Here is a 14,625-nt window from a genome sequence, read left to right on the forward strand (position 1 = left end):
AGAAGACCCAGATTTGTGCCAGTCCCTCAGGTGGGACTGGCTGCCAGACACTCTGTGCTCCCTGCTATTCCAGTCTTAGGCTCCCCACCCAAAACATTAATAATGCCATTCTTATAACCGATGGCCCCATCTGCACCGCTCCCTGCTGTTCCAGTTTTGCTCTCCTCACATATCCCTCACTCCTGATGTACAGCTCCCACATCCACACCAGTTTTTGGACCTCAGCTTTTCTCTGGCAAGCAGCTGTCTCAACCCACCGAGGGTTGCAATTTGTGGCTCCAGCAACTTGCTGCAGTCCCATGGCCACGAAGCACAAGTTTCCTGGCCATCACATTTCAAGTTTCTGTAGAACCAGCCTCACTCTCCACAGCCCTCTCCCTGTGACTCCAGTGCTGCCAGCTCAGGCTCTCCTGCCTTCACCTATGGGGTATGCCCATGCAGTATGCTCCAGGAAGACAAAGGCCTGTTCTGCACCTTGTCTAGACAGTGCAAACCCAGTCGGCCTGTTGGTGGATCAGTGCCTTGAGTCCAAACAGTGGCTCAGTTCCCACCCTTCCCATGCTTCTGGGTCACCACATTTCTTCAGCCCCCTGGACCAACTCCTTTTCTCCCTGCTCAGAGCAGGTTGTTGTGGCTGGCATCCCATCTTTTTCCCCTCAAAACTACCAGAGCAGCAGTGAGGCCTGTGCCCTTTGCAGGCAGTTCGGAAGCTGGCCAGCCCTGCTAATCCCTGGGGAAGGAATCTTCCTGCAATCTCTCCGTCTGCTGTCCTTCCCACCCGGCTTGTTCCAGTGGCCCACGCTGTTCCTGGATGAGGCAGGAGCCCTCCAGCACCTGCCGATTCGGGGGCCCAATACTGCTCCGAGCTGCCGTCCTCCAGCATCCGGAGAGCCTCTGATCCGCTGCAGAATGGCCGGCTTTGTAAACCCCCCCCTGCCCCGGCCGGAGCCGTTCGTTCCCCCCCTTCACCCAACCCGCTAGGCAGGGGCACCCGGACTGCGGGGAGAGGGAAACTCGTCGGGCTGTGATTCGGAGTGGGCGAGGCAGGGGGTCTGCGGGGGAGAGCGGGGGGGGGGGGGGGGGGGGCGGACGAGATGGAGTAATCGATGGAAAACGCGGCGAAAATCGGAGCGACCGGTGCCAGGGTGCCCCCGACGCCTTCCCTTTCGCCTCCCGCCCGGCAGCCCGGCTACTGCAGCGGCAGGAGGGGCGGAAGGCCAGGTCGGGCGGCCCCGAGCCGGGCCGGGCCGGGCCGGGCCACGTCAGGCGCGGGCCGTGGGGCGTCCCGGGGCGCTGCCGTGCCCGGCGCGCCGCCCCGGGGGGACGCCGAGGGCGGCGGCGACGCGGGGGCGACGGCGGGCCGCCGGGACTCATCTTACCTCTCGCCGGAGCAAGCGCTGCCATGGCGACGGGCGCCCCGCGCGGCTGTGCGCGCCGCTGCCCGCCTGAGCCGCCCCCGGCCCCGGCCACCGCTGCGGACGCCGCAGGCAGGCGGCACGGCCCCGCGCTCCGGCCATCCGCCAGGCGGGGCGACGGCGAGGGGCGAGGGGCGGGGAGCCGGCAGCGGGAGCTCCGCCGGGCCGAGCAGCCAGGGGGCGGGCCGGGATGGTCGGCGCGGCGGCCGCCGCCCCAGCCTCGGCCCGGCCCCGGCTCCAGCCCCTCCCAGCGGCCGCCGAGTCCGGGGCGTGCGGGCGCCGCGCTGCCCCGCGGGGCCGCCCCGAGGAGCTGGAACCGGGCGGCGGGTTACCATCCCTAGAGGAAGAGAGCTCCGGGAAGAGCGGCAGGCACCCGCTGCCTGAGCTGACCTCCACGCCGACAGGCTGCAGAGCGGTCCCGCGAGCAGGGAGCCGGGAGCGGCGCTTGGAGGAGCGGTTCGGTGGTGTCGGAAGGGCACGGCTCTCCTGCTGCTTCCTCTCGGAAAGGCAGTTGAGCCGGGAAGTCCTCCTGGCACCACGGGCACCTCTGCTTCCCCGCTTAGTGCCTTGCTGCGGAAAGGGCTGCACCAGCACCTCCTCGTCCCGCTCCTTTCAGGAATGGAGATCTCCCACGGTCTCGTACCTCCATCAGCGCTGGGTGGCTTGGAGCCCGTGTTTCTGGACACTTCAAAAAAGGTTCTGCGTTAGAACCTTCTTTTGGATCAGGAACACGTGGGCAATTTAGGTGAATCGAACTGGTGAGGTGGGCGTGTGGAGGAATTGTTGAGATTGCTGAGGAAGATGTGTGGCCCCTGTGCTGGTCTTTGGCGTGCAGGTGGAAAGGCACAGTTATGGCCTTCTCCATCATTTCTTCTCCACCGCTATCATTTGAGGGAGGTTTATGCCTCAAAGTCAGAAGGTCTGTATCCATAAATGCAAACACACGCAGCTCTAATTGTGTCATTTCCATGAATTATTTAATGTGCTAACTTCCACATTACCATCCACCATTCAGAAGTTAAGTCTCCCCAGCAGGTTGTTGCCTACCTGTGTGGGTGAGCATATTCTCCCGTATTACAGAGAAACAGCAGCTCCATCTTCTGGCGCACTCTGCCCTGCCTTCATGCCTTGCTCCCCTCTGGTGACAGCATTCTGCAGCCTAGCGAGGCCATCGTAGGTCTAGGTGGGGATGTCCCAGACCACGAGGCCCTGGAAGGCGTGGTGTCCCTTGCCACAGAACATGACAGTGTCCTGTGGCATCCTGGCAGCAAGGCCTTTCTTGATCCTCAAGGCAAGCTGACAAGGCATTGAGCAGAAAAGAAGCAGGAAACCAAGCAGATCTCAAAGCTCTGTCAAATCATACATTCTTTGTGGCAAATATACAAGTTGTGATGAAAATAGAATTTACCAGGAGTTTGACCAACTCTGAAATAGAGGTACAGATATCAGAAATTAACCCCTCCAGACCCATCTTCTAGGAGACGCACAAGCAAGCACACAGACTGCAGCACTTTTACTCCCTACAGAGCCAGGCAGGACTCCAACCAGTGACCTGCTGTCCAAAGACTCAGCAACCTGCCTGCATGTCCTAGGGCACCCAGGCCCAAAGAAACACTGCATTTATAATGCCTGTGTAGGAACTGTTTTCTGGAAAAGTTCACTGCACAGGGATCAGTATTCTTTCTGGCTGGCAGCTCTGCAAGGAAACACTCTATGAAGAAGTGCCCCATAAAGGAAAATATCTCATTAACAAGAATCAAAATCATAAAAGCAAAAGCATTAACAAAATAGCCAAATCCACTTCTAAAAACAAGGATCTGATGGTCTGCAGCTCTTGGGGCTCTGCTAGTGGCCCCGGTGGTCTCACATGTTTCTCATGGAACACAGGTTCAGCTAAGCCCAAACTCAGAGCCTTGGCATGAGCTCTGCCAAGGTTTGCAGAGTGCTGCTGGTGGCATGCTGGCAGCTTTCCTGGTGTCTATTCTCTGCTAGCAGGGTGTGGTTAATGGCTAATGGCAAGCCAGCCAAGTAGATCCATGAGCATATTGGTCCTGAAAAGACAGCAACCGCAGTGTCAATTTGTCATACCCAAACCTTAGATTCTATTTCTAGCACTGTATGAAAAGATTTAGTGAGATTTCTCTCTTAATTCATTCATCTGCAAAATGGGCAAGTGCTAATAGCTCATCCCAGGAGACAGGAGACCTTGTCTAACACCGGTCATGAGCTGCGCAGAAATACTAAGGGCTTGCGGGTGTAAAAACCAGAATTCAGACTTGTGGATGCTTATTCACAGATGGATGCTTTTATCTGGGCAGCTAGATGTATTCTGAAAGACGTTTCTCTCTGTAACAGATGTAAATATTTGCATGTGATATTGTCCTTGAGAAAAGGAAATTCCAGGGCAGGCTGCTGAGATGCGTGGTTGTTTTGAAGCTGCTTGCTGTTCTGTAGAGGTGTCTCCATTCTCCTGCTCCCCCCCGCTTCCTCTTGTTCTTGTTCTCTCTTTCTTACTGACCCTATTTTCATCTGTCCCAGCCTCAGTGATACCCCAGGGCAGTGAGTTCGTCTCTGTAAGGACTGTAAAGATGTCATTTTAGAATGTAATTGTTCTACTTTTTAGAATTACTGAACACCCCACAGAGAGGATAACTAGGAGCTCTGGAACCATTAATCTGGGAACATGCAATGTCAGGAGGGAGCTGAAATGATTTCTTTGCTTTGGATTTGTAGCACAGAATTACGACATGCATTTTACTACCCCATTTTCTCAGCTTGTCCAAGCACGTCTGACCTCTGAAGCCTGAACCAGGGAAGAAGACACCTCATCCCTTCTGATGCCCTGTTAACTGCCAGCTTCTGCAACCCACCCTTATTCTTGCTGTTCTCTGATTTTTCAGACCTGGAGGACTTCCACACCTCTCAGACTCAGCCAAGCTGGCTGCAAAGCAAAGAGGCTCAAGAGCACAGCTTCCTCCTTTCTGGAGCTTGGGAACGTGGGTAGAAACACACAGGGTCGTTTGGCTCCAAACGAGGAATCGATGGGAGTGCTTTACTGCAGAGCCCGCGGGGGAGCATGAGTCACAGGGACTGCCTCGGCAGATCGGGCCTGACAGCCTCCTCCCAGCAGCAGCCTCACATTGCGGTAGGGCAGAAACAAGCTGGAAAGTGGGGTAGGAGGGCTTGGGGAGGTTGGGGCCTGTGCTGGGGTTGCTCCAGCTGAGCTGGGTATGCGGGCTATCCTCAGGCAAGTCAAAGCCTCTTTGTCAACACAGATCTGTGGATCCTGATAGGGACCTGAGGTTGGAGTTGTGTCCAAAGGATTGGAACTTTATCGCTTCTGCAATCCAGAGACATAGGAAGCAGCGGTGCCAGAAACACCACCACACTGGGGAAAGCCAACACTTCTTCATTTTTTCTAACCTCTTGCTTACTGTGATGTTCCCACACCACTGCAAAGAGCTCTGGGGACCACTGTCATTTTGTAAGTGTTGCCATATATGACTTTCTGAGTCCTGCCATCATCTCAGGGCTGCTCTACTGAGCTGTCACCACATGTCATAGTGTTTGTCACTTTGAAGGGCTGTGAATCTCTTAGCTAGCACTACTCCACTGCATAATGTAACTATTCCGTTGTCACACCTATAGAAGTGAGAAGTCCTCTGCACACCTCCTGAGGAGGCTGAGTGCACCCACTGCAAGTGGGGTAGGGCCTCTTGGCTTCTCATCTCTGAAACCATCTAGCTTCCATGCTGCATTAGAGCATAAGGTATATCTGCATTGACTACATGTTTTGTGCAATTTCATTAAAAAGCTTCTCCAAATACATCGCAGATAAAACTAACACTAAAGACAATGTAGGCCCACTGACGAATGAGGTGGGTGCCCTGGTGACAGAAGATACAGAGAAGGTGGAGTTACTGAATGCCTTCTTTGTCTCTGTCTATACTGCCAGAGGCTGTTCTGAAGAGTCCCATACACCTGAGGCCCAGAGGAAGTCAGGATCAAGGAGGAGTTTGCCTCAGTTGATGAGGTCTGGGTTAGGGGCCAATTAAGCAATCTGGACATCCATAAATCCGTGGGTCCTGATGGGATGCACCTGTGCTGAGGGAGCTGGCAGAAGTCATTTCTAGGCCACTGTCCATTATCTTTTGTAAGTCGTGGGGAATGGGAGAGGTGCCTGAGGACTGCAGGAAGGCAAATGTTACTCCAATCTTCAAAGAGGGCAAGAAGAAGGACCCGGGTAACTACACTAACCTCACCTCCATCCCTGGAAAGGTGATGGAACAACTTATCCTTGGTGCTATCTCCAGGCATATCAAGGATAACAGGTTCATTAGGAGCAGTCAGCATGGCTTCACCAAGGGGAAGCCATGCTTGACCAACCTGATAGCCTTTGATGAAGATGTAATCATGTGGTTAGATGATGTTAAAGCAGAGGATGTGGTCTATCTTGTTTTTAGTAAGGCTTTTGACACCACCTCCCACAGCATCCTTGCAGCTAAACTGAGGTAGTGTGGTCTGGATGATGGGTAGTGAAGTGGATTAGGAACTGGCTGAATGGAAGAAGCCAGGGAGTTGTGGTCAACGTGACAGAGCCTAGTTGGAGGCCTATATCTCGTAGAGTCCATCAGGGGTTGGTAATGGGACCAGTACTATTCAATATATTCATCAGTGACATGGATGCGGAAGTAAAGTGCACTGTCAGCAAGTTTGCTGATGACACAAAACTGGGAAGAGTGGCTGACACCAGAAGGCTGTACTACCATCCAGCGAGACCTGCACGGGCTGAGAGTTGGGGAGATATTCAAAGAAATACAACAATGGCAAGTGTAGAGTCTTGCATCTGGGCAAGAACAGCCCCAGCTAGCAGTATAGGTTGGGGATTGACCTGTTGGAGAACGGCATAGAGGAGAGGGACCTGGGGTCCGGGTGGACAGGAGGATGACCACGAGCCAGCACTGTGTCCTTGTGGCCAAGAGGGCCAGTGGCATCCTGATGTGTACTACAAGAGGTGTGGTTAGTATGTCAAGTGAGATTCTCCTCCACTCTGCTCTGCCCTGGTAACACTGTATCTGGAATATTATGTTCCCTTCTGGGCCTGTCAGTTCAAGAAAGACCAAGGAACTTCTTGAGAGAGTCTGGTGCAGAGCCGCAGATGATAAAGAGAATGGAGCATCTCCCTTATGAGGAGAGGCTGTGGGGGCTGGGTTCTAGCTTGGAGGAGATTGAGAGGTGACCTCATCAGCGTTTATAAATATGTAAAAGGTGAGTGTCATGAAGGTGGAGCCAGGCTCTTCTCAGTAACATCCAATGATAGGACAAGGAGCAATGGGTGCAAGCTGGAATACAGGAGGTTCCACATAAATATGAGAAAAAACTTCTTGGCAGTAGGGATAACAGAACCCTGGAAAAGGCTGCCCAGAGAGGTTGTGGGTCTCTTTCCCTGGAGTCATTAAAAACTTGCCTGGATGTGTTCCTTTGTCACCTAATTTAGGTGTTCCTGCTCCAGCAGCAGGATTGGACTAGATTATATTTCGTGGTCCCTTCCAATCCCTGACATTCTGTGATTCTATGATTCTGTAATTCTGTGACACATTCTAATCTGCTCAGAACCTCCACCTCCACTCTACCTTGAAGACCACTGTGAAGCTTTCAATATTGCCTTTAGACAGAAAGCAAAACTCCTTCAAGACTTGGTCTGTGGGTGACTTTTTTCATAGATAGGACACTGTGTGCATCTAGAGCCAAGAAAGCTGTCATGTGAGAAGGTACAGACTGGAGAGCTGACAAAAGAAGATATATCTGAGATCTGAGCTGAGAATGTCTTTGCAGGTGAATTTCAAGAAGGGCTGGGCAGGGCTGTGACTGCTGAGATCACAAGACCTGTGCTTTAGCTTTTAGTTAGCCCTTTTAGTTAGACCATCTTGGCCTCGATGATCTTTGCAGGTCCCTACCAACTGTACTATTCTCTTCTACAGTTCACGTAGTTTTGTATTCACAACCACAAATGATAGGAAGGAAAATGAAGGCATCTGTGTTGCTTTGTGTTGTATGAAGACACTGGTGGAGGAACTGTCTGGGCAGAGCAGTGGCTGCTACAGCTGTGTCCCAGCCCAGGAGCAACTAGTGGTTGTGGTGTGTTTCAAACAGCAAGGGGGATGGATGGGCTTCCTCCTGGCTCACAGGTGCCATCTCGGCCGTTGTCACCACCTGTTTCTTTCACTGCCGATAACTGTGCCACGCTGACATGGCTGTGACAGAGAAACCCTCTTCTCTAGCACCAGGTGTCCTGCAGCAAGTCTCTGCCACAAAAGCCATTTCCACAGCACTGCATCTGCTCCTGCCTCTCCTCAGCAAGCCCAGACCAATTAGCAACTCTGGACTACTGTCAGTGACAGCTATGGGACCTTAAGGCCTCTATGACCCATCTCTAGCAGAAAGGAGAAAAACTTACATAAATACTTACGTAAACACAAGATTTCTGTGCACTTATTTTAACAGTATTTTTCCTTCTGGATATTTGGAAAAGTATGCAACACGCTTTTACTTCATCCTAAATTTGCTGAAGTTTCCACTCCCTCTTCCCATTTCCTTGAGCTCACAAAGAGAAATTTCAAAGAGAGTTTTCTCATAAGGATCTTTGCTGGCTTACACAGTCCAAGGCTCCTTTGTTCTCTTAGGAAATTTCTCCCTTTTCCCAAGCCTACCTCCTACATCAACATTCACATCATCTTAAAGCTCTATTTTCTACAAGTTGTGAGCACCCTGAACTGCTTTACTGACAAAATCAGTCCTGAATTATGCCATTGTTCTGTTTCTGCAGTTCAGCACTGGATAGCAGATGTTTTCTTTGTGCACTGTTTTGTTGCAGGTGAGATGAAGACTACAAGATGTGGTATGGGGCTTGAGGGTTATGTGGGGCTACTGAAGGAAAGCAAACGTGTTTCAAAAGGAGCAGAGGGCTGGTGAATTAAGGAAAATTAAGGGATGCAGGAAACTGAGAACGAAGATTATACATCCAAGGGGAAAGGCAGAAATGCAGATCTGAGTCAGAAGAAAGTGCCTCAGAAAAAAAAAAAATTAGTCCAGTTTGCAAAGAAACAAAAATCTGAAGAAATTTATTGTAGCTCCAGTGAATAAAAGAAGCATATAAAATCAGTTCCACAGGAAGGTAAAATGAAATGCATGAACAAAATACAAGCATTATATATATATATCTACTCTTCTATTCAGTGTCTCTCATTATAGGGCTGGGGCTCAATAACAACCTGTAAGGGTTTCTTATCTTGTCCATTGGCTCCTCTCCAGACAATAATCCTCTGTGGCATTATACTGAGAGAACGATGAAGGCATAAAGAATTCCATCAAAACAGGAGAAAGGGAGGTGGGTTCGCAGAGCACTATGGGCTGACAGGTGTTTGTTTAGGTACAGGCAGAGAGTTCCTCAGTCTGCAAAGCTACTTATACATCCGGCTGCAAGAGAAAAACATCACATTAGCACCAGGATTACTGAGATGATGTCTTGAAGCCAGACAGCTCATAGGGGAGGACTACACTCCCTTCTGCAGTCTGGGGGCAAACGGTTACTTGTGCATCCACACGGCTGTTTACATTTCAGTTACACTGAGATGCTTGCTTGATAAGGAGAGTTAAAAAATAACTGCATCAGCAATTGTATTGCACAGATTTGTCTAGCTGTACGTTTATGTAGTTGTATGGGCTTGTTCTTCTTATGGGGATTTTCTTCTAACCTTGAAAAAAAGTCAGGGAAAATCAGGTGAATTTTTCAACATGTTATGATAATCAGCTTTTCACCACATATACACATCCTAACTATGAAGCAGTGTTTGCCATTTACTCAATGAAACCTCAATAGCAGTGAGAAAAACTGGTGAAACTTATCACAGTTTGCCACTGTCACCAGTTAAAATCAAGCAGAAGTCAAATTCTGTATCCATTGATTTATTGAACTACTTCATGTTGTTATTTATACTGTTGTGGGCTCTCCACTTCCAATGATAGTGTAAATGTCAGTGTTCCTCTGCAACTGTTTCTGTGGCCTGATATCATATAAGCTTTAAGACCTTGAAAAGGGAAAGCTCTGCTGAGAAGTCCTTGCTTCCCCAAAATAAGCCAGAACATGATGGTGTATCACCAGTGCATCTGGGAGAGGGGATGGTTCACAGTGTTCTCTTTCCTGGCTCCTAGGAGGTCATTGGCAATTTTCACAGACTGCAGTTCAGCACTGGATAGCAGAGCTGGGTCACATTATGACATAATGGATTTTTTAGATTTGTTTTTCATTCTTGAAGCTGGTTGTGTGTCTTCCACCTCAGTATCCACAACCTCTCTATCTGTAATTCAGGTCGATTTTGAATCCTATCAAAGGACTCTGGAGCTCCTGCTTGAGTTTGGCCAACATGTCTAAACATCGAGGTAATTCAAGCGAAAGCTCTGCTTAGAAGTTTACAAGCACAGAACTACCGTGGGTATGGAGCATAACAGGCAATTCATAAGATATAGCTCGTAACTCAGAAACATAACAATAACTGAAAATGCTGAAATGCAGTTTTTGTGTGGGCACCAAGTGGGTTCATGCTCCCTTTCTTCCCACTCAACCATCCAGCTCCCCTATCTTGAAAGCAAAGTACTTGCTCAATCCAGCTGTCCTCATTACCACTTACCGTTGACACTGGCATGTCTTCTTTTCCAGCAAGTATTGTTTTGCTTGTGCCATCCTTTTTGCCCGTTTCTACCAAGAGAGAAGGGATAAATAACAACTAAATTGTTTACACTTAAAATGCTTCCCTATGATGGGGTACTGAAGTACGTTCTGACATAGCTACTACCTGCAGACTGTCAATCTCTAACCATTTGCCTTGAGTGTAAGGATTGACCTACTATCTATTCTGCCCCACTCACAGAGAGAAAACCAGGCTCCTCCTATGGTCTGGGAAGAATGTCACCTCTTCACCTTTCATGGACACTGGGATACTAACCCTTCTCCGCTGCCAGCTCATAGCAGTGATTATGCACACGCATGCAAGGCTGATCACCAACACACTGGCTCCAATAATTGCTCCAATTAATGCATAGCTATTCCAAACATGAGCTTCCTCTGTGGAAAGAGAAAAGTATTCAAAGGCAGATAGAGAATTTCAAGGCTTTTGTGTGGAGGTAGGGATGTGATGTTAATTTCCATACCCACGGTATAATTAAGGCTGATCTTTCTGTTATTGTTTTCCATGAGGTGACAGTTCCACAATCCTGGAGCACTGACGTTCACCTCCACTTTTGCTTCTTGCTGTTTTGACTTCTTGATTTCCATCTCAGTCCCATTCACACGTTCCCAGAGCAAGTGGGCATTGGGTGGCAGGGGACCAGACACCTGGCAGAGCAGGGTCATCTTGCTTCCTCTGGAGAGTGGCCCAGCAGGGTTAGCAGAGACTGGAAAGATAAGAAAATGTCACATGAGTGAGAGGATGGGAAGATGGGTCCATCCATACACTTGTGGCATCCAGATTTCTGCAGCTCCTCATCTGCTGATCCCTTTCTCTCACCTTGCATCACCACTAGTGCCCTCGTGCTCCAGATTCTTCTACTGTTGATCTCCAGCTGACATCGATACCGCCCAGCGTAATTTAACTGGGCTTTGGGGATTTTAACTTCTATAGTACTGTCAGTTTTCCTTCCAGGCATCTCAAACCAAATGTGGTTGCTTTTTTTAGTTTTATGCAGCTCTCGACGTGTTGTGACACTGAAATTGAACAGCTCATGGATGGCTGCATTTTCCTGTGGTTCCCAATTCAGTTTTCCTATGAAACCTTCTTTCCATTCTATCTTCCTGAAGTTCAGATGCCATGACAAGATCACAGCATTGTCAACAGTAGTGTACATTATTTCCGAGCGTTCTTCCCCAAAACCTGAATTCAGAAGATACAAGAATACATAAGCAGGGAAATCTGTGGCTTCTCCGAGTGTACCTTTGGTCTTGTGCTCAGCTGAGAGTCCTAAGAGAAAAGCCACAAGATGTCTCAGGGGGGATAAGCAGTTAGAGACTGAGAATGGGTTTAAAGAGGCAAAACTCTCAAGCTCACCAGAGCTGAGAAGAAGAGACCCCAAGGAGAGGGTGATCTTTTAGGGCCAGCCTCGAGAAGAAAATGGAAAGAAGTGTGAGACAGAGCTCAGGCAACAGAGCAATCCAGCTGCAGGGTTGGAGGTCCAGGGAAATTAGCCCTGGACACTATTCTGTGAATGGTGGAAAATGAAATCATGGTTCATGAGCTGGAGAAAGCACTGGTTCCAAAGTCTGTATGCAAGCTGCATTTTTGTTGTCACGTACCTAATACCTTCACATCAAAGGAGATGTTCTGATTAATCAATGGAGAGTTTGAATAAACGTGGCACATCCAGGTTCCACTGTCTGTAGCCTTCAGTTGCTTTAGCTTCAGTGTGTATTTTTGAGGAGCCTCGTCTTGCAAAATTTCTGTTGTCACTATCTTATTGCTAATATTAAACAATTCAATGCTGAGATGGGGTTGTGAGTGGGATGAATTTTGCATTAAAGTGAGCTCAAGATCTTCATTTGCAAGGAAGTACCCATTTGAAGAGACTGTCACTGTAAAGAGAAAAAACTTAGCCAGTAAATCAACTCCTCTTTCTGCAAGTGAAAGGGGAAATGAGTTGTGAAGCAACAGCATGATGGATAAGGAATTCCATCAGAGATGTTTTTTGGACCTTTTCTCCTCTCCCCTCACCTCCTTGTGGTTACAAGCCCTCTACATACTCACATTTAAAGACATGCAGTGAGATACTGACTGCAGGAGAGTGACATGCACAGGTATAGATGCCAGCGTCATCCAGGCTCAAGTCTGACACCTTCAGCTGTTTGCTGTCCGACTTCAATTCAGATCGATGAGTCATTGGGGCTTTGCCTTTTGAAAAAATAAGCTTGTTTAGGAGGGAAGAAATTTCTCAGCTATATACTGAGGAGAAGGGGTGTGAAATTGGAAGCCTTACCTTTAAAAATCTGTGTTTTAGAAAAGCTTATAATTGTAGAAGAAACTTCCTTATACTTGTACTTCCAAGCACAGGTCGTATCTCTCTGATGGTTTGTGATTTTACAGTTCAGGATCACCTCCTTTCCTGCAAGCCCAGTCTGTTGTTCTTGCTGAGCCATAATGGGGGTCAGACCTAGAAGTCAAATGCCCCCAAATACCTGTGGTTATGGTGGGTTTACCAACACTCACAATTTTGAGGTAAAAGCAGTTTTATTGAAACAACCTTTTCCCCACTGAATGAGATTCTGTTGTCCTGTTGGTAACAAAGGCAGGACTACATGTGTCATTCCTCATTCACTCCGTGTTCAAAGCTTGAGGCAGCACTGTCAAATTTGGTTACCTCTTCCTCCAAATTTTACACAAAGCAAGACTGAAAACTCGGGAAAACAAAAGGATAAAGGATGTGAAAAGAAAGGAGAAGGAAGGAGAAAGGAGAAAGGAGAAAGGAGAAAGGAGAAAGGAGAAAGGAGAAAGGAGAAAGGAGAAAGGAGAAAGGAGAAAGGAGAAAGGAGAAAGGAGAAAGGAGAAAGGAGGAGGAGGAAGAGGGAAGAGGGAAGAGGAAAGAGGAAGGAGGAAGGAGGAAGAGAAGGGCAGGGAAAAAGTAAGAAGGGAAAAGGGAAGAAAGGGAAGGGGAGGAAAAAGGAGGGGAGGGGAAGGAAAGGAAAATGTCTCAGAACTGCTTCAGCTGCACAGAACTGCAAAGCTCTCATTGGTCCTACTACAGGAACACCCTAGAAGTGTAAAATGAAAAGTCTGTATGTGTTTATGGGAGAGGTTTCCACAAGTTATGTTTTCCTCCAAGAGCACTGGTATTCTGCAGCATGGATAACAGAGGTTTTCCAATAATTGCACTGAACGTGATCACTGAAAATGATGAATCAGTCTAAAAAGGGCAAATTATGAATGCCATTCATAAGACTATCTTGGTGTCTTTTGCAATGCTTTTAGTTATAGCTTGCATACAATATTTTCATGTTTTTTTTTTTTGCAACTGGAATAATCCAAGCTGAATGTTTGAGAAATGCAGATTTGGCATTATTCAGTAACTTTCCATTCTTGTAAAAAGATCACTAAAATGTCCGCCAATTGTTGTAACATTGGCAATCAAACTGAACAAGCTGCTAACATAAAATTTGTAATGGCAAACCTATGATCAGAAATTCACAAGTTTTCACCCAGGCAGTAGGAAGCAGTGTGAGGGGTAGTATTTTCCACCCTGTGCTCAGTGTATGGGATCTGGGCTGGTTTTGGCCCAGGAAACAAGCTCTGCCCTGAGCACAGGTTCCTTCTGGAGCATTTATTCATGTTCATCCAGGTTTTTTGAACCCTAATGCTGTATGGCACAAAGTCTTCCTCGACTGGTGGTCTTTTTCTGCAGTTCTGAGAGCCATATCACCACTGCTGGACAGTTGCAGAGTGGGCCAGACAAGAGGTGAGAAGGTGACTGTTGTATCTGTATTGATCTGGGGAGAAAGGCTTGAACAGGACTGCTCTAAAAGCATGTGAGACTGCTCTCTGAGCAGACTCCTGCAGAAGCATCTCAGTGGTCTCAGGGGAAGTGAACCATGCCCTCCCATCACATCAGCCTACAGATTCACCTTAGCAATAGGAGGTGGCAACAATTATTAAAAGATAATAATAATAAAAAAAAGCATATTTATCATATTTCAGATGATAAATTATGAGGAGCCTAGAAACACCTAAAATGCTGTGAGGCTTTTGGGAAGGTTCCAAGCATTAGCAGGATTCACTGCTGCTTTTCCAGTGCAGCTGAAGACTCACCCAGCTGCAGAACCAAGACGACTGCAAGCACACTGCTCACCACTGCTCCACACCTCTCCATCTCCAAGGGAACGCTCCTCCCTGCTGCAAACTGAAGGGCTGGGAATGCTGTTGGTACCAAGGGATGCTAACCTGGAAGACCCAAATGCTCTGTTAAGAATGGTTGATGTAGTTTTAGAATCACCCAAACTGTAACCAGGAAGTTGGAATGCAGAAATCCAGAGATCCCCTCCCATCTAAGTCTTTCTGTGTGATTTTATGATTGCATGATAGAGACCATCTTTAGGGCTCCTTGTAGCATTTTTCTTTAATGGTTTTGTTGTTGTTATTGTCTATGTGTTTCTTATCTTAGAAGTTTTGATAAC

The 14,625-nt window shown here is 48.2% G+C and overlaps 1 protein-coding gene across 1 annotated transcript; it reads right to left on the minus strand.

Moving 5' to 3' along the window:
• Positions 1-8,875: 8,875 nt before the first annotated feature.
• On the minus strand, positions 8,876-14,321 carry CD4 (CD4 molecule; the record flags this gene model as incomplete). The annotated part of the gene is made up of 9 exons (XM_079550244.1): positions 8,876-8,891; positions 10,103-10,170; positions 10,418-10,536; positions 10,623-10,865; positions 10,979-11,341; positions 11,761-12,036; positions 12,209-12,352; positions 12,438-12,611; positions 14,261-14,321. The coding sequence occupies 9 exons, from the start codon at positions 14,319-14,321 to the stop codon at positions 8,876-8,878; spliced, it is 1,464 nt and encodes a 487-aa protein (XP_079406370.1).
• Positions 14,322-14,625: the final 304 nt, after the last annotated feature.

This window comes from Tetrao urogallus, assembly GCF_951394365.1.
Source record: "Tetrao urogallus genome assembly, chromosome: 1".
NCBI classification, from domain to species: domain Eukaryota; kingdom Metazoa; phylum Chordata; class Aves; order Galliformes; family Phasianidae; genus Tetrao; species Tetrao urogallus.